This window comes from Mytilus edulis, chromosome 1, assembly GCF_963676685.1.
Source record: "Mytilus edulis chromosome 1, xbMytEdul2.2, whole genome shotgun sequence".
In the NCBI taxonomy this organism is placed as follows: Eukaryota; Metazoa; Mollusca; class Bivalvia; order Mytilida; family Mytilidae; genus Mytilus; species Mytilus edulis.
In genome coordinates, this window is record NC_092344.1 from 56764730 (window position 1) to 56786239 (window position 21510).

The 21510-nt window shown below is 31.8% G+C and overlaps 1 protein-coding gene across 1 annotated transcript; it reads left to right on the forward strand.

The window, feature by feature from the left end:
* Positions 1-2730: 2730 nt before the first annotated feature.
* On the forward strand, positions 2731-14954 carry LOC139485438 (uncharacterized). Its single transcript, XM_071269929.1, has 6 exons — positions 2731-2880; positions 3694-3858; positions 5293-5711; positions 7067-7235; positions 10090-10320; positions 11819-14954. The coding sequence occupies exons 2-6, from the start codon at positions 3759-3761 to the stop codon at positions 14836-14838; spliced, it is 3939 nt and encodes a 1312-aa protein (XP_071126030.1). The 5' UTR covers positions 2731-2880; positions 3694-3758; the 3' UTR covers positions 14839-14954.
* Positions 14955-21510: the final 6556 nt, after the last annotated feature.

The following is a 21510-nucleotide window of genomic DNA, read 5'->3' on the forward strand; positions in this document are numbered from 1 at the left end:
GTTTATTCTTTAGTTTTCTATGTTGTATCATGTGTACTATTGTTTTGTCTGTTTGTCTTTTTCATTTTTAGCCATGGCGTTGTCAGTTTGTTTTAGATTTATGAGTTAGACTATCCCTTTGGTATCTTCCGTCCCTCTTTTATTAAAGCGAACAATTTCGCCAAGTTTAGAAGATGAAGATCATGGAAAAAGTTGCTCGTACAGCAGGTACATTGAATAACTGATATCTCAATGTGCCATGCCTTTTGATTTCATTTGTTGTTATTAAGTGAAATTTCCAAACCTTCAAGTTATCATATAGGGCAGATTACAAATCAAACACACACAAACACTAGCAAAACTACAATAACATTCGAATATGTAGTTTCATTTATACAATTTACTGATGATTCGTTGTTATTCGTGAATTACAAATTTTTGAGGATATACAAATTTCGAAAGGCTTGTGTGTAGACCTCGGTAAAACTGTGAAATCAATTATACACTTAATGATAACCTTTTCTCAAACCACGAAAATTGATACCCACGACAAAAACAATTCACAGAATTGAATCAAGAAAAACGTTCCTTCCTTACAAACCAAACCATCAAGTAGGAGCAGAATATAAAATCATTGATTAAATGATCTCTTTTTTTAAACTGGCTTTGCTGTAAAATGGGCATTTTACAGAGAGCACTTGGACATATAGTGAAATGCTAAAATAAACAATCTTCATCAATTTAAATTCATTGTTGTCATGGATTTTAACATCAAACAATCAATAGTTGTGATTAACTGAATAATAAGGGGAATAAAGGGAGCATTTTTTTTTTAAATTCAAACAATCTTTATTGTAATGGTAGTTACATTAACAAGTAATTTTATCGTTGTCGCATACTTAACGTTTATCTGTATTTTTCAAATGTCATGGAATTGAATAGAATACGGACAGCAAATTCAGAGAATCTGGAATATACGAGCGTGTTTTAGCGATTGGTTCTAGGACACCGTTTAAAACATACATCGGGTATGCTGATTCACAAATTCAGATAAGCATGGCAACACAAGGGTTCTACATAATTTACTGTTATTGTCAAGCTGATGAACAAATATCAAGTGCTTCTCTTTGTTTTCTCTACTACAAAATTATGACTGAAATATTTGTTGAATAAATGGACAGCCTTAACAACTAACATTTAAAAGTTTCACTTTTTTTAAACATCAAAAGGATTATTTCGACTTGTATAAAGTAATGAAAAGCCCAACTTTCCCCTTGCAATTGCAAGTATGATGCCATATTTGAATATTGAAAATTGTAGTCATTAAGTTCAACCTGTTGTTTAAAAACATCTAGTTCGTCATAATTCAATCTGGAATGCACGTACATTTTTCAAACAAATTGATTTTTCTGTTATACACCATTTTGTAGATTATTCAATGTTTCAGTAAAATAGACAATCACAGAAACGAATTACCACGGAAGTTCACTACCGATTGCCATTTTTCTAACACGCGAGCGAGGTACCTTTTTTATATTCAGGTATATAGGTATGTTTTGTTAGAGACAAATTGGTTAATTTATCTCTGAAACTAGTAAATCAAGTCCTTTGCATAGTTTTAGTTTGTAACCCGATTTTTTTTCTCTCAATCGATTTATGACTTTCGAACAGCGGAATACTACTGTTGCCTTTATTTGATTTGAAACATATAAAGTCTGGAGTTGGTACAGGACATTTTAAGAAAAAATGGTGGGTTGAACCTGGTTTTGTGGCATGTCAAACCTCTCGTTTTTATGGCAATGTTAAATATAAGAGACGAAGGCCCCCAATGAGGGTCATCAAACATAGCGAGAAAATCCCGCACCCAGGGGTCGGCTTCATCTGATGTGTACTAGTTCATGAAAATGGATGCCTTTTTTATACATTTTTATATGATGTTTTGACAGAAATTGGTTCACTAACTTCTTCTCTCTTGTTTTGGAATATTTTTGTCTCTTTCATCTTGAATGATTTTATTTTTTTGTGTATTGCTCGACCAATGTATGCCTAAACAAGAATTATAGTGGACAGTAAATTAAACACATGTGCTATGATTGTCGGTCCAAAGCTTAAAATCATTGTGTAGTTCGTCGCAATTATGAAGGAGAAGAAACGCAATTACATCGATTAGACCACACTATTTCTTACTTATACTAGAACATTCATATTCGATTTTTATCAAGAGCATTCGTCTTTTTCTTTTTGTTCTTTTTGTTCTTTCTTTATTTCTTTATTTCGGTTTTGACTGAAAACAGACCCATTAATCAAGGTCAGTTCTTTTTACTTCGAAAAATTATGATGACATCGAACAAGAACCCTAGCTCTTATCGTCATCCGTAGATTGAAACATTTCGATTTATATTTATATTTATGTTTCCTTCATCTTTTGTTCCAAATTCATATTCGTCATTTTTGTTGTTGTAGGTTAAACCAATACATATGATTAACGACGTTGTGTCTACACACAAATGTTTTTTAACAAATATAAAGAACCTCTTAGCAATTATACAAAGCTAAGAAGATATTGTATGAATGCCAAAATTACATAACTATCTTTTAAAGTCTACACTACAAAGATGTACTATTTTGATCAATGAGCATTTATATTCTGTATAAATATTTCATGCACGGTTGATTTATTTAAATAGCGTTAAAATAAATTACCTTTGCATAATACGTGTTTCAGTTCACAATGGAAGTTTGATGCTACCATGCCAACACAATAACAAAGTAGAGAAGACTGTCTAGTGTTTTGTTTTGAATTAAAAGCAGACTTATATTACGGAATGGCTATCGGCAAATTTCAAATCTGTTTGTGGTAGAAAGTTGGTTGTCGTGGTAGTCTTTAAGAAAATCTACTACGTAAGTACATTATTCACATGCATCCTCTCTCTCCTGTCTGAACATAACATGACATAAGGCATATCTTGATAAACAGGCATCTTTAAAAACGTGTTCATACTTGTAAACCCGATCTCTGATTAAATAAACTGCAGAAGAACAGAAAGTTTGAAATGATGCTTAATAAAGTATGGTGCAATCCCAGTTATCAACTTTAACAGAGTCACATTCTGATTAACACTTTGAGTTATTTATGTCTAAAATAGTTTAAAAAGTCTATCTAATAATAAATACCTACGAAAATTAAATATTATAAAACATTGAAAAAACGAAAAATAAGAAGACACACCAATCTGATAACAACAAACAAAAGCAATCCAAATATCCAATAATAAAATTCGTTAAATTTTACAAACTATATCGGAAAAACAAAGTCATGGTCAAAACAATGAAAGACAACTCAAATGAATCGTATGATAGGTAAAGATACGTATATATACGTGGTCTTATGACATTGAAGTTTAGGCGGGAATCGCAATAATCACGTGATATATAAGAATCATGATTTCTTTCGTTTTTCATCATCTTAGAAATATTTGTTATTGATAAAATTTATTAAGAATGGGTTTCATTGTTTAGAGTACTTAGTGAAAACTTTAGAAACGCATTTAACAAAATCATTTGGTTAGAAATAATCGGTCCCGTTACGTGCGTACCTCGAGTTAGGTACGTATGTCATTTTATTGGAAATCTCTAGTTGGTGATGTTAAACTTTGATATGATAATTTTTCCATGTAGTTCCTTACACCAATTATTTGTATACATATATTTTAGCACTGAAATGGTAACGAAGTCTTAAAATAGCAGACACACTTAATACCTTATACTAAACACACAACATGGATGAGGACACGAAATGTTCACTTTTAAAGCGAGCTTTCCCGCCAGGTTTAGAAGATGAAGTTACTTCCATCGAGACGAAAGTTGCTCGAATAGCAGGTATTTCTATTTGTTTGTGTCAAGTGAAATTAGTAAATATAACACCATGACCACTAAGTCAACCAGGAATAAAAATAAAAACCACTCACACAACCATAAACTAAACATGCCATAGAGTTTTATTTTATTTATATAATATCAACATAAATATCATTATTGTTCTATTATTTCATTTGGTAGAATTGCACATAATTCTTATTTGAAGAAAATAATGATTTAGGAAAAAAACGAATTTAAATGGATGGGCATGAATATTTGTTGGAGGAGTTAATTGAGTTTTGTTTAAACTGCCCATATAAATTAAATTGTGACCAACAGAATAATTTCTTATTTGTTGTTATTCCATCAATACGAATTTTGGTTTATATCATATTAATTGTGTGATGAAGAAATTTAAAAATATCTAATATATTTGGTTTCAAAAGCGTCAGATAATGAGTGATGACATAAACAAAACATGGTTGGTGTGATCTTTTGTACCGTCCAACAATTTTGGTTATTGCAATTATCTTTTTATATCATGTATATAGTATGTAAACATTATCGAGTTTAGAAAAACGAATAGTTAAAGAATTATAAAGATTATTAAACATTTTTAGAATTGTGTAATTTTGTTATAGAATGAATAGACTTGGGGAATACTATACTAAGTCAATACATATATAATGTCTGTGTGTGTTGGTCACCATTTTTTTCTGTATAACAGAACTATTAACAACATGTGGGAGGGTTATATATTTATGACAGCAATGTTTATCCGCTATTTTCTTTGGGAAATGCCTTAGCCAAGTCAGGAATATAGCATGCTATTTTACTTGTTTGATTGGTAACGTTTGATTTTGTGAGTGTTTATGGACTTATCGATTTGAAACCTTGAAAATGTACTTAACATGACGTTTAAAAAGAATGTGGTAATTCCTGACAGTGTCACCCAAATTGTTTTAAATATAAGATCTGTTTAAGCGGGAAATCTAGGCTTTGAGTTTTAACTCATATATTAACATTTAATTGCTCTATTAAATGCATTGATCAGAAGTTAAAATCTAGCCACTCACTTCCTCAAATATAACCACAATAAAAAGCCCTTCTATCAAAAGTTCTCTTGGCTAATGAAAATGAAAGCCTCAAGCATCATCAGTATAATTAAGACAAAATTTGAGTTTTTCGAACGATCAAAAGGTCGATACTTTAAACAAGAAATCAGTGAAAATCTAAACAAATTTCATATATTAGAAAAAGAAAAAAAAAGGACTAATAAACTTTGGTTTGATAATTGATAATGTTTACTGGTAGAAGTATACAAATGAGCTTCTTAAATATCAAATTATGCCTTATCGAAGTGATATCTAGTTTATTTATTTAATATAGTACAGTCATTTTGTCTTAAGTTGTAACTTAGAAAATCTTGTCAAAATCTTTTCTTTACATTTCTAGGACCGTCTGATGATTTAGATGATAACAAGAAAAGATGGCTCACTATTGGAATTTGTTTACACACTGTAATATCTCCTGTACTCAGAGAATATATTTTACCTATTCTTATAAAGCTTTATTACCGCTTGACAATAAAATGCCGGATTGAAAAACAAACTTATCCATTCCATCTTAAGACATATTTTTCAGGGATATATCTAAATTATGAGACGATAAATATGAACAAAGATATCTTTGGAAAACGTTCAAAACGTTATGATTACCGGGTAAAAAATCATGTTGATTTATCTAAGCTATTTCTTCAAACACACATGACAAAGTACCAGGCTATAGACGATTCATGCGATTCATCAGCTGTTCTTGGGATAATTATAAATATCGACGAGTTTCCTGTAGCGGTGCGTTCATATGCCGAAAAGGTAGGTATTAATTGATTATGAATATCAATACTGTATAGCGATACTCTCTGTTCAACTATAATTTAACGTGTATTATTCCTCGTTATTTTGACATCGCTATATCAATTAAATATGGATTTAAAAGAATGTTATGTTTACTTATACAATATATGCACGAGTATTGGTAGTATCATCACACGTGTGGTGTCCTAGTAGATAACAGTTTGTTTTTGGCTGGTATTTTAGTGTTATTACTTGATTTATTTTTACTTGCGCCTTTCAAATATTTCAAGTTTAGTGTCTTTAATTGTAAAACTTTGACTGATTCATCGAGACTCATTGTTTCATATTCACGTTTTATACTTGTTAGTTGTAGTAACTTGCAAATTTTAGAAAGAATGGAAATTGTTGCAGTTTTAATTTAACTTTGAAAGAAAGAAAAAAACACAAAAATACTGAACTCCGAGGAAAATTCAAAAAGGAAAGTCCCAAATCAAATTGAATATATCTTTTCCCCAAAACTCATGACAAAGAAAAAAACTGTCTCATAACTTAAAAGGACGGGACAAATAAATGAATCTTTTGATGCTAATTTTGACTATCGATTTTCTAACACTTTATATTACCTTTTCAATCATGGATTGGTGATTGTTTGATGATACAACGGACATGCTCCGAAATAATTGGATTGCAAGAAAAATTTAAAAAAAGAGATATTCCAACTCACAAGTCAGAGAAAAACAGACCACGTCAAATAAAAAAATACGACGAAGGGACAAACAACGCTCATCAAAACACAACATATAAAACTGATAATAAAGCAACACGAAACCAAACACGCTAGACATATATTTAACTTTTACGGTCGTCATCATAGATGTGAAAGAGTTGTTATTTTCATGTTACGTATATACTTTATTTTGGATTTCGCAATTTACATAGAACTTTTCAAGAATTACAAAATGCCAGTCTATTTTTTGAAATTTTAAGAACAGATGCATTTAGATATATGTATTTGATATCATAATGCGAGCTCTCATTATTGCCATACTTAAGTAGTCGCATTATTTCGCACTATAAAACCTCGCAATAATTTATTAATTTACAGTATACACTATTGGTTATAAATGCAACCTTCTACCAAAATGTATCCATTAAGAATATGCTACCTTTTCAATGCAGTCAGTGTTCAAAAAACTTAACTGTTTACTCACTTAAGGTTTTAATTTTCTTAATCTTCCTCATCATATATGTTTATAAGACGAGTATTTGAATATTTATTTGACATATACCATGCTATTATATTTTCACCAATTCGTTTGATTTGTTTTTAGCTGAAAAACAACTTAAATGCTATTTTTTTTATACACTTTCAGATTCGATCCAACATCAGAAACCCATGGGCGCACTGTAACTTAACAGAATGGGATAAAGGAAAATTTGTAACGTCCCTTACAGAAATGGGAAATTTTATTAGCAGTCTAGATCTGAAAGCATCTGTAAAACAGTCCACTTTAGAAGAGATTAAAAAATGGGAAACCAATGGTATATGAAATAAGTTTAATGACTTGAAAATGTTAAACGCTAATGAAATAATATTTCTATTATTAATTTTGATTTCTGACATATCATAAGTGAATTCAATTTATTCCAATAGCTGCAAAGTTACAGAGTCTTGAATTTACTATCGAATACAAACCCAAAATTCGCATTTCTACATTAACGCTGCATAGATATTTCTTTTAATCAATAAAAAGATTTCCTGATTTGTTGACGAAACAATCATACTTACATAATGATTTGTTTTGTTTCTGTATCGTTATTCAAAGTAGATTTACGTGATTAGGGACATTCCGTTTTGATTTTCCTCAGAGTTCAGTATTTTTGTGATTTTCCTTTTTTCTATACAACTGCGCAACTAATTTTGTAAACATTTATTTGATATGTTAGAAAAGTATAGAAATATAGGAGTTTGCATTTTATTCTAATTAAATCGTAACTTTTTTTTATTAACATTTATGATATCATCCATTTACAGTTAATTGAAATAAGAGATAACGTTTCAGTGCCCAAATTGTACCGAGCACATGAATTGCTGCGATTAAGAAAATAAAGCAGCCAAAATCTTACCCTGGGTTTTTTAAGAGACTAAACAATTTGAATTTATGATTTGACATTATGACGTCTTTTCAACATAGCTAATTATATGTAGATGCACAAAACTTTCACAATATATGTCAACTGATGAAGAACTCCCAAGAAAAAGTTTATTCTATGCGACGTTCACAAAAAGTCGTCTTTTAAAAAATTAACAAATGCAATATGTTACAAGCTTCCATTTAAAAAAAAACAATGTTAAGCATAGACTCATGTGAAGTTGTTGAGATATTTGAAGAATTGAAACAAAACATCCATTATACGATTTTTATGATGTTAATTTAAACATGGATGCAATATAGGTACTCCTTATCAATGGATCGTCTTGAGTGGGTCAAACCCATTTTTTTCTATGATTCAATATGGATTCAAGATTCAATTAGTGGAATTGTATAGTGAATAAGGGTACATCTACAATATACACTGAGAATTAAATTTTTGTCTTGATCATAAATAAAACGTAGGCGCAATTTATGTACTCTCACTTAAGTATATAAAAAATGTTAAATAGGTGCAATTTGTATACTCTCGATTAAGTATAGAATGTATACAATTTAAAAACCTTGAACACAAGCGATTATATTCTTTTCTACATTGCACCATTTCAAAAGTGGCTGAATATACACGATATATCTAGAAGTTGAAACGATATTCTAGAGCTTTTGTTTATTTGCATGATTTTCCTTTGACGTAAGATTGATGCATACAAGGATGCTATTAATAAAAGCGTTCAAACGAGAAAATTTGAAGTCATCCCCTTTTTGTCCTCATTTCCCGAATGTGAACTACCGTATATGACTATCTCCTGGTTTGTACTCATACGAGGAACACGACGGGTCCCACATGTTGAACAGAATCTGCTTACACTTTCGGAACACCTGGCATGATCCTAGTTTTGGATAGAGTTAGTTTTGCTTAGTTTGTTGTGTTTTGTGTACTGTTGTTTGTCTTTTGATATTTGTCTTCTTTAGCCATGACCCTGTCTCTTATACTGACGCCTTCGCTAGTGTAATTTGATTTTAATATGTGTTTAAACGCTATAAAGGTAAACACGATATTAAGTTCAGAGCGGACAATGATGTTTTCGTCCTTTACACCTTGAAAATCTCAACCAATCAAATGATTATTCAGCTATCAACATGTTTACACAGTGTAATAAAATTAATTTCATTTAATATGTGCTTTTTGTGATAAATCATTTGGGTCAATATTCGCAATTGTTTCTCCATAGGCGGTTATGGTAACGTTTTCTTCTGTAGCTCAGTCTATATCGTAAACTATGTTATGTATGATGGCTCGTTTTGAAGCTTAAATGTGGTTAAATTTTGGTAACGATGTGAGATTACTTTTTCCGTAAACTAGCATACCTCGAAAATCCTTTCGTGATGGCTCCTCGTGCTAAAAAATCCCTTTTAACACAATAAGTTCTTTTAAAATTTAATACTTTGAACATATTTAAAAGCTCCATAGTTTTAACACATTTATTCTATGTTTCTCTACTTTCCAAATCACTACAAATGGTTAAGCTCAGTCATTTGTAAAAAAAAAAGGAAACATGTCAAATATCACTACACAGAGATTTTTCGTTTACACACAATTTTTGAGGCGCATAAGGGATATTGACCAATTTGGAAGGTGGCTAGATTATTTTGGATCGAAAGGTATTCAACACTCACGTTTTCAATTTCTTCTCCATATCTTTTAATTAAAAAATATTGCAGGACAGCGCATATGTCTTAAAACCTTATTCCCTAAACACACTTTTGATTCACCATTGTTCACATAATTTAAAAAAAAAATCAAATAGTTTAATTCTCATTTCTACAAAAGAAAAAAACACCTTTTGTCGACTACAAAGTAGCTTCCAATTATGCACTCAGAACTATCTTGATTTTTTTAAAATAATTTTGAATAATTATACAACACAATATTCTATTCATAAAGACAGTATTTATGATGTTTTTTTGTTTTGGATTTTGAGGAGAACATCCTAAAAACGATATTGACTTTTTTAAAGTTGTACAAGTATTCTAGATTTTCATAAAATGGAATAACACATAGAGAAAAAAAACCAAATGATTTATTTATTAGGGGCAAATACGCTTCAAGAAATTATCAGATTGCATTAATTTGCCCAATGTTTAATTTGAAGTTGATAGACATGGACAATCGTCTTCGTTTGACATCGCTGAAAAATTAAATAAGCCTCAAGTACTAATGATATTTCCATTTTTGTTTGCAGATACACAGTTTTTAAAAGGCACATTACTTGGATTAGAATTGGTTAAAGAAATTCGTCAAGACACGAGTATCTTAGCCAAATATGCAAATATTTTGAAATTCAACCTAGAGAATGAATCAGAAAAGAGATCTGCAGCTGACAAAGTTATACAAGATGAACTAATAACCCTGAACGAAAGAATCAAAAACATTATCCAACGTCAAGAAGAAATAATCCCAAAACATATACGAGGTATGAGATACACGAAAACATATATAAACGAAAATAACACTTTGTGTGCGTAATTACAGCATTATAAGACTGAATCATAAAATACGTTTACGACAACTGTGGTAAATTGAACATCAAACTCCCCCACAAGCAACAGCCTTTTTCGGTCACAGATTTAATAGTCCAGTCAATCTAGCAAAATTTGACCATAACCTTGAGGTAGTTCAACAGAAGATTTTCAAGTTTTAATCTTTAGCATTATACCCCAAATATACACAGAAACAAGTCTCATTAAATCTAACTTGAGGAAAAGTTAAAATCATGATTTTAAAATTCCTATGGAGATGTGCATAGATATGAAAAAAAGACAGAAATATCAATAAAAATTGATTCAAAATAATAACTTTACTGCTTTTGTTCAACAGAATGTATTGATTCTTGATGTTTTATCCGTCTTTAGAGTATAACAAACAACTCTGAAGGTGTTTTCATATCTTTAATCAAGCTACAACCTAGTTTTCATAATTCAGTAGTTGACCATTTATTAAACTTTTCAGCATGTCATGGTAAAGAATATCAAATTGAAAAAAACTAATTGAGCATATATTATTCTTTTTGTGGTTGAAAGTTTCTTTAAACAAGGGGTAGATGGTGATCAAATATAATTTTCCTATATAAACAATACCAAATATTCACATTATTTTTTCAAAATGGAAAGAAAGCCATAAATTTGCAATTTCTTTAATGAAAAATGTGCCAAAAAAATAAAAATACCCATAACACATTGGTTTTGTACATTTCATGAGTAGAGGATTATATAATATAGTCAAATACGAACTTATAACCCCATCAAAGTATAATATTTTACATGAATATTAAAAAAAATCAACCAAAAACCTACAAAAAAGACTCATTTTTGCAGAGTTATCTCTCTTTCCAATGTTAATTTCCATACGAAATTATAAATGCAAAATTTGAGTTTTCCTCAAGGTAGATTTTATGGGACTTTTTTCTGTGTATATTTGGGGCTTAATGCTATAGATTAGAATTAAAACATTTTCTGTTGCAATTAGTTTGACTGGACTATAATGTAGGAATTATTTATCGTTGGTGTAAAATACATATAATATCAGAGAATCAAAAGCTTTAGTCTTTCAATCATAAAGAGCATACTTCAACAGCCATGAAAATAACGTTAGAAACAAAAATTAATGTTTTTGCGAACAATACGATAATCTGAAAAAAACATCTTCATGGATAAAAAAAACAAAAAACCCGAAAAACAGTTCAATGTTGATTGAAGGAGGTGTAACTATTAACGTGATTTTATAAATAAGAAATGTAGTACCATAATCATTATTTACGCTTGTACTAAAATCTCTTGAAACTGTGTAAACTTTAGTCACAGTTCAATAGAAATGTATACCAATATGTCTCTTTATGGGCCTACCGCCAATTCACAGATACAAACTTTGACACTTTATTCAGTGTTCTAATTTGTGTATCGCTATTGTTTTAGATTATCATGAAGATGAAATTCAAGGTTGGGAAAAAGATGATGAGACATTTGTTGAAACTAGAGCAACAGAGCATGTAATGACGTGGATTTCTAAGTATAATATAGCTGTTGTCACGGGCTGTTCTGGGGCCGGAAAATCATTTCTCATTCATCATGTTGCCTTAGAGTTACATCGGAAAAACAAATATGATATCATACCCCTATCATTTGTAACGGCACCATCGGATATTATGAAGTATAACAGTAAAAACAGAAACCAGGTTTTTGTAATTGATGATATATGTGGAAGGGAAACAATAAATGTGCAGTTAGTTAATACATGGAAGCAACTAACAGAAAAGTTAAACGATATATTTAAATCAAATTGCACCGATTCAAAACTTTTAATTTCCTGTAGGCTGCAGGTGTGTAATGATTCACAGTTCAAAGGGTTGACGCAGTTTACTGAAAATGTGTTTGATATTGTATCTGCACCACTGTGTCTTCTCCCAGAAGAAAGAATGTTAATGATAAAGAAATATTTAGAAACTGACAACATTGATCATGTAATAAATGATCTATTACATTTTGACTTCTTTCCGCTACTATGCAAAATGTCGAAAAACGTATCGAAAGAGAAATTGAGTCTTTTTTTGAGATCACCGATTGATACGATAAAAAAACAAATCAAATTTATAATAGATTCGCAGAACAATTCACAATTATGTGCCTTAGTTTTATGTATTTTGTTTGAGGAAGGATTTAATGAGGATTGGCTTAAGTGTAGTTTACATTTAACTCCAGAATATATAATTGATAAAGTACAAGGAATAACACGACACTGCGGCATTGATTTAAAGAGTGATTTCGCAAAACGATCATTAGAAAATGGGTTCGCAACATTAGAAGGGACGTTTGTGACAAAAACTGAAGGAAAATACCATATTAATTGGAGAATACATGATATTGCAGCCATAGAGTACGGACACTATCTCATGGAATGTTTTATAAAATATGCTAATGAAGGGTTAATCGGTGAACTATACATATTTAAATCGATTGAAACTAATCTCACCGATGACTTTGTTGTTTTACCGGAAGAAATGGAAGAAAGATATTTTGAAAGACTACTAGACGACTTGAAGCAATGGGATATCTATAGTACACTGCATAACAACCAGTTAGTCCATAAGTCATTTAGAACTAAACTTATTAGATATCTACAACACAATGAAAAGGATTTGAAAAAAGTATTCAATCAAATGGACAAGGATGGGATAAAGCTGTTAACTTGGGAAAGTCATTATTTTATGGGTTATGCTTTTGATGATGATCATGAACGAGTTAATGTTACATTTCCATTAATAGAAGCTGCTATAGAAGGGTATGCAGATATAGTGGAATTTCTAATTAAAATGAACTGTGATGTTAATAAAAAAGACAGTTTTCATAGAACAGCATTATATAAAGCATGTGAAGGTGGTTATCAAGATGCTGTAGATATTTTGTTAAACCATAACGCTGACGCTTCCTTGTGTCATGAAGATGGATCATCTCCATTACATATGGCATGTAAAGCAGGAAATACTAATATCGTAAAGTTGATTTTAGAAAAACATGACAATGTAAACCGTGTTTCCCGCTTCAGTGACACTCCGTTGAAACTGGCATGCAAAGGAGGGTATATTGATATAGTAAAAATACTACTTGGGAAAAAAGCGCAGGTTTTTGGTATACGAGGCAGCAAGTCACCTCTATTTTTGGCTTGTGATATTGGAAATGAGGCCATAGTGAAAATGTTAGTTGCCACCCACACAGATCCTTTATATTTAGATGGCATTGAGTATTATTGGGATGGACATGCATATGAACGAGCGTGTTCACCTTTAGATGTTGTCTGTCAAAAGAATCATATCAATATAATTCAGTTATTATTTCAGAAATATAAGTTTTCTTCTTATTTCAAATGGTCTGCTCTATACACGGCTTCATATAATGGATCCATAGATATTGTCAAATTACTTATGGAAACCACAGATTTTATTTTATTTGAAAAGCTAGATTTTTCATTGGATAAAGCTATGTTTTACGCATGTAAAGGAGGAAATCTAGAGGTAGTCCAATACTTTCTGAAACAAGGTTTCAATATATTTAAGTGTAACGATGCTGGTCAATCATTGCTTCATGCAACCTGTGAATTTTCTAATGAAAACGAAGGTAGTACATCTGTGCTTAATCTGTTGATTACAAAACAGCTACCTATCTCTAAACCAGATAAAAAAGGATTGGCTCCATTACATTTAGCTTGTAAATATAGTTTGCATTCGATATGTAAAATACTTATAAGTCACAACGCTAATATAAATATGCAAGACAATGAAAACATGTCACCTTTACATTATGCATGTGAAGCTAACAACTTTGATATTGTTGGAATATTACTTAGAAATAAAGCAAACATTCAGTTGACTGATAACGCAGGTAGAACCCCACTTCATGTTATTTGTGAAAGATGTAAAAGTTTGTGGTCCCTACGACCATCGGAGTATCCTGATATTCATCTTAGTAGAAGCAATACTAAAAGCAAGTCAATAGTCAAATCATTGATTGATTTCGATGCAGAAGTGAATGCACGTGACAAATTCGGGGAGTCTCCTTTACATAAAACCTGCAAGTATGAAGATTATGAACTTGTAAAAATGCTTCTTTCCTTAAAACTATCAGACATCAATTTACAAAATATATGGGGTCAGACTCCATTGCATTTAGCGTGTGATTACGGATATGAAAACATAGTTCAGTTATTATTGGCAGAAAAGCTGAGTGTTTTAAAAAAAGATGACCAAGGAAAATCTCCTCTCGATGTTTCTTCAGAAATTTTGAAACGAATTAAAGATAATCTAGCCTATTACATATGGTTGGATAATTGTGATCACTGTGATGCTTTACATGACGAAAGTCTGGAATCTTCTTCATTCAATACCTATTCAAACATTGTTAATCTTTTGACTGAGGACAATGCAGATATATCTAAGTCATGAAGAGAGCTAAACTGTACTGCATTTAATTTATATTTGAAAGGGGTAGATACAAAAATATAAAACGAGAAGAACGTTTATTACAACATAGTTGTCTAAATAAAATAGATGACGAAGAACATTTATTATTAACATGTACAAAAAATAAAGATTTGAGATTTGAATTTTTACAGTAAGTTAGAAGTATCTATTCAGATATAGATAATATGAATGATTTGGATAAATTGGTTTTATGTCTTTCGTGTCAGTCAATTATGCAGTATGCTGCTTCGTTTGATGAAAAGTCATGGTCATTGAGGAGGGTGGACTCAACATCTGCATGATAGATACATAAATTATATGTATATAATGATTTGTTCTTTTGTTTTAATGATGTATTGTAAACGTTATACTGATTCATTACAATAATTTATGATAGGTTGCACATTCCTCTTTTAGTGTTTTCATGCTATAAAACGAACACACAGAACGTTACACAGTAGCTATAAGCGTTTGGTCATTCATAAATTACGTATCATAAACGGATCAAATTGTCCCCGAAATATAGAAACAAAACCAGAATAATCGTATCATGTGTGTACGTGAATGAAGACGTAGTAAGCAATGTACTATCATTATCACCACGAAATTCAAATGAATTCAGTGAACGTATGTTGGTGTAAAAAGGATTGAAATGTTACATCGGCGAAGATTTTTTCTTTCAGGACAGAGATTACAACTAAAAAAATATGAACAAAATGTTTCATCAAAGTCCCCCTCCCATCAAAACAAAATGGTAGATCGCTTAATCCATAACCAACTGATAGAGGAGACAGTTGAATTAAATCATAGATGTAATACCATGATTAAATATTTCGACGTGAAAACTGGTAAGATTTTAAAGTTAAAAATTTTACTATTGCACAAAATTATAAAATCAATGAATTTTACATGCACATGTATAAAAGCTAAAAATGCTATAGGATAATCAAAAACACAATCATGTACGTGAATACAACGATGGAAGGTTATAACAACCTTGACCGGCTACGTCAATACTGATCAGCCCATTCAATTTTATAGTATGCGTGTTCTATTTTCGCAGGTGTGAGGTCGAAGGTTAGACTTGACCAATGCGAGTTAATCTCATAATGTTTGTTTGACTGATTAGGTCGCACTACCTTTCGGTAAGCAGCTTATCCGCAGTTAAATGGTTCTGATCGGATGACAGTAAGCGAACAATTCTCTTTCTCCTTGTCAGTAACTAAGGAAGCCGACATTTTGAATTACGCAATGTAATGACATGTAATTTCTACAATAATAAGCAAAATAACTCATCCTACGCGTCGACAGGGAAACTCAATTTGCGACAGTAAAACTACCGATGGACGTCCGCAAAGTTTTAAATACTATACAGTTACTCTAAAAAATAAAAAAACGTTTACGACAACTGTGGTAAATCAAACTACGAACTTCCCTACACGCAATAGTCTTTTTCGGTCACAGATCAAATGTATGAAATTATTTATCACTGCTGTAAACGACTATAACATTAGAAAATTAAAAGTTTTAGTCTTTCAATCATAAATGGCATACTACAAGAACCATGAAAATAACGTTAGAAAAAAAATGAATGTTTTTCCGACCAATACGAAAATCTGGAAAAAACATCTTCAGGGATATTTGATTCCGAATGTTAAGAAAGCCATAGTAATTAGTCTTGGAGAATCCAAACCAAAAGAGTCTGAACAAAAAGGTAAACAAAATGAAATAAAAAAATTGAGAGAGGTGTTACTATTTACATGATTTCATAAATAAGAAATGTAGTACAATAATTATTATTCAAACTACGCTTGTACTAAAATTTCTGGATACAGTGTAAACTTTAGTCACAGTTTAAGAGAAATGTATACCACTATGTCTCTATATGGAGCTATTGCCAATTCACAGATACAGACTTTGACACTTAATTCAGTGTTCTAATTTGTTAACTTCTAGATTTGCATGAAGATGAAATTCGAGGTTGGAAAAAAGATGATGAGACATTTGTTGAAACTAGAGCAACAGAGCATGTAATGTCATGGATTTCAAATCGTAATATAGCTGTTGTAATGGGTAGTTTCGGGACAGGGAAATCGTTTCGTATTCGCCATGTTGCTTTAGAGTTGCATCGGCGAAAAAAGTATGATATCATATCCCTATCATTTTTAACGGCACCATCGGATATTATGAACTATAACAGTAAAAATAGAAACCAGGTTTTTGTAATTGATGATATATGTGGGAAAGGTACAATGGATGTTCAGTTAGTAAATACATGGAAAGATCTAACAGAAAATATTAACGATATATTCAAATTGGATTGCACCGCAACAAAACTTCTGATTTCCTGTAGGCTACAGGTGTTTAATCACCGACTGTTCAAAGGCTTAACGCGGTTTACTGCAAATGTTTTTGATATTGTATTTGAACCACTTTGTCTACTTCCAGATGAGAGATTAATGATGATAGAGAAATATTTAGAAACCGATAAAATTGATCTCGTGATAAATGATCTATGTCATTTTGACTTCTTTCCACTTCTGTGCAAAATGTCGAAAAATATATCTTATGAGGAATTGCCATTGTTCTTTAAAAATCTTCAAAAGATACAATTAAACAACGTATTAAATAAATCCTAGATTCGGAAAACAAGTACCAAGCATGTGCCTTAATATTTTCCATTTTGTTTGAGGACGGATTTAAGGAGAATTGGATAAAAAATGTAGTTTAAAAGCAGCTCCAGAAATGATAACTGTTAAATGAATGGAAATGACCCGACATTATGATATTGACTCAAAGAGTGATTCCGCCAGACGATCCTTGCAAAATGGGTTCGCTACGTTAAAAGGTACTTTTCAAAATAAAAATGGAACCAAGTACGTCATTCATGATAAAATATATAATATGACATTTATTGCGTGTAGACAATATTGTGAGGAATGCTTTGTTAAATATATGCGAATGAAGTGACAATCGCTGATCTATATCTTTTTAGATCGATTGAAACTGATTCCACCGTTGAATTTATTCTACTTCCAGAAGAAATGGAGGAAAGGTATTTTGAACGACTAGTAGACAATTTGAAACAATGTGATATCTACTACAGTCTCAGAGTCTACAGTACTTTGCATAACAATCAATTAGTCCGTGATTCATTCCGAAAAAAGCTTATCAGGTATCTTCAACACAATGCAGAAAATTTGAAAACAATATTCTATTAAACCGACATTAATGGGATAAAGTTTTTAACTGGGGAATATCATTCGTCCGTTGATTATGATGTTGATGATACAGAAGTAAATGTGACATTTCCGTTGATAGAACTGAAGCAGCTGTCGAGGGTATGCGGATATTGTTTAAGTTCTTCTTTTAAAAACTGAACTGTATGTAAAAAAAAATAGACAGCTTTCACAGATCAGCATTATATAAAGCTTATAAAGGTTGATACCATGATGTTGTTGAAATTTTTATGAACCATAATGCTGACGTTTCATTTTGTCATGAAGATGGATACTCCCCATTACATATGACATGTAAAGCAGAAAATAACAAAAACAGTTAAATTGATATTAGACAAAAATGCAGATATTAACAGTGTTTCTCGCTTCGGTGACACTCCATTGAGTCTAGCTTGCGAGGGAGGGTATGCTGATATAATACAAGAACTACTGCAAAACAAAGTTGTTTTTTTAACTTGTTCCGTTGATTGATAGCTTTTGATTTTAGAAAATAAACCATACCATATATATAGCCTGCTTTAAAGGCCCCGACAAGAAAAACATGAAAAAATCAATTGAGAAAACTAACAGCCGAATGTAAAACAAAACAATTTACGAAAAATAAATATGACAGATACGAACCAAAGACAACCACCGAACTACTGGCTTCCGACTTTGAAAAAGCACATATCGAGAGTCTGGCTGGGTTAAACTAGTTTGCTAGTCCTGTGTTAAAAAACAAGGGCTCTGGTTATATACACTATTTAAAAGTCCTACCAAATGGCTTCTTATGGTACGAAGTAGTTAAATGTTCATAACTACGAAATGGCAAAATAATGGTACGAAATGGCAAAAGCATGGTACGAAATGGCAAAATAATGGTACGAAATAGCAAAATCATGGTACGAAATGGCAAAATCATATGGTACAAAATGGCAAAATCATGGTACGAAATGGTAATTTTGGATACGAAATGGTATTGGAACAAAATGGCTGGATACCTTCGGCCACACTGCCGTATTGGCCACATTAGTTTCGTTCATAGTCGTTTCCGTCAAACTGCCAGTTCGGCCATACTTGTTTGTGTATGGACGTTTCAGTCATGTTTTTTTTGGATTGTTTTACAGAGAGGAATAGACTATAATAGTTTAACAATCAGAAACAACAAGACACATTATGACAATTAGTTTATAGATATAGGAAGATGTGGTATGAGTGCCGGCAATGTGACGACTCTCCATCCAAGTCACAAATTATAAAAGTAAAACATTCAAGGATGTGTATAGTAAGATACTAATCATTGATAAAACCAATTAATGATTAAAAACAAAATGAAAAAAATGTGACCGAATCGACTAAAGCCGAACTGGTGGTGTGGCCGAACTGGTAGTCCGACCGAAATCGTCTCGAAAGTCCGTATAAAAATATACAATAATACACGAACAAGATTATATGAAATCGCATTGACAACTATTTCGGCACAACAAATTACTGATACATGTACAAACTTATATATATGGAATTTTGATCATACTGTAATTCAAAGTGGGAGCAATAGTTACTAGTTAACAATCATTATTTGGGGAGGGAGGGATTCAAGATTCAAGAGATTTAAAATTTTATTAAGAGTCGATTTTCAATAAATTACATAGACACAAGCTCTAGCGAGCTATTCAAATCGACTTAATAGCAAAATACGATACACATATATACAAAAGTCATGAAAACAACACAATTTTAAACATATAATGCATAGTAAGATACCATAAATGAAATATATATAAGTTAAAAGCATAGTTCACTTAAAACATAGCACAAGTTGATAATAAGATTGCACAAATCAAATAGTCACACAAAAATAACTAGAGGCTCTAAAGAGCCTGTGTCGCTCACCTTGGTCTATGTGAATACTTAACAAAGGACACAGATGGTTTCATAACAAAATTGTGTTTTTGTGATGGTGACATGTTTGTAGATCTTACTTTACTGAACATTCTTGCTGCTTGCAATTATCTCTATAATGAACTTGGCCCAGTAGTTACAGTAGATAATGTTAGTGAAAATTTACAAATTTTAGATTGTTAAAAATTGACTATAAAGGGCAATAACTCCTTAAGGGGTCAATTGACCTTTTTGGTCATGATGACTTATTTAGGTTTTACTTTGCTGTACATTGTTACTGTTTATAAAATTGAGAATGGAAATGGGGAATGTGTCAAAGAGACAACAACCCGACCAAATAAAAAACAACAGCAGAGGGTCACCAACAGGTCTTCAATGTAGCGAGAAATTCCCGCACCCGGAGGCGTCCTTCAAGCTGGCCCCTAAACAAATATATACTAGTCCAGTGATAATGAACGCCATACTAATTTCCAAATTGTACACAAGAAACTAAAATTAAAATAATACAAGACTAACAAAGGCCAGAGGCTCCTGACTTGGGACAGGCGCAAATATAGTTTATCTCTATCTATAATAATATTCAAGATAATAACCAAAAACAGCGAAATTTCCTTAATATTACCAGTTCAGGGGCAGCAACCCAACAATGGGTTGTCCGATTCATCTGAAAATTTCAGGGCAGATAGATCTTGACCTGATACACCATTTAACCTGTGTCAGATTTGCTCTAAATGCTTTGGTTTTTGAGTTATAAGCCAAAAACGGATTTTACCCCTATGTTCTATTTTTAGTCATGGTGGCAGTCTTGGTTGGTTGGCCGGGTCACTGGACACAATTTTTAAACTAGATACCCCAATGATGATTGTGGCCAAGTTTGGAATAATTTGGCCCAGTAGTTTCAGAGGAGAAGATTTTTGTAAAAGATAACTAAGATTTTCGGAAAATGGTTAAAAATTGACTATAAAGGGCAATAACTCCTAAAGGGGTCAACCGACCATTTCGGTCATGTTGACTTATTTGTAAATCTTACTTTGCTGAACATTTTTGCTGTTTACAGTTTATCTCTATCTATAATAATATGCATGATAATAACCAAAAACAGCAAAATTTCCTTAAAATTACCAATTCAGGGGCAGCAACCTAACAACGGGTTGTCTGATTCATCTGAAAATTTCAGGGCAGATAGATCTTGACCTGATAAACAATTTTACTTCGTCAGATTTGCTCTAAATGCTTTGGTTTTTGAGTTATAAGCTAAAAACTGCATGTTTACCCCTATGTTCTATTTTTAGCCATGGCGGCCATCTTGGTTGGTTGGCCGGGTCACCGGACAGAGGAGAAGATTTTTGTAAAAGTTTACGGATGACGGACGACGGACGCCGGACAACGGACGCCAAGTGATGAGAAAAGCTCACTTGCCCCTTTGGGCCAGGTGAGCTAAAAAATAATATAAAAACAGGCATAAACACTATATGCATGCACTGCACTGGCACGAGCTGTTAATTGGAACCCGGCCATGGTTGTACCATTTTTT

Bases quoted from the DNA above. Each gene is read 5' to 3' on its own strand.
- LOC139485438 (XM_071269929.1), top strand. From the start codon at position 3,759: ATGGATGAGGACACGAAATGTTCACTTTTAAAGCGAGCTTTCCCGCCA. The intron at 5,712-7,066 runs GTAGGTATTAAT...ATACACTTTCAG, and splicing joins TGCGTTCATATGCCGAAAAG to ATTCGATCCAACATCAGAAA. The intron at 10,321-11,818 runs GTATGAGATACA...CTATTGTTTTAG, and splicing joins AATCCCAAAACATATACGAG to ATTATCATGAAGATGAAATT.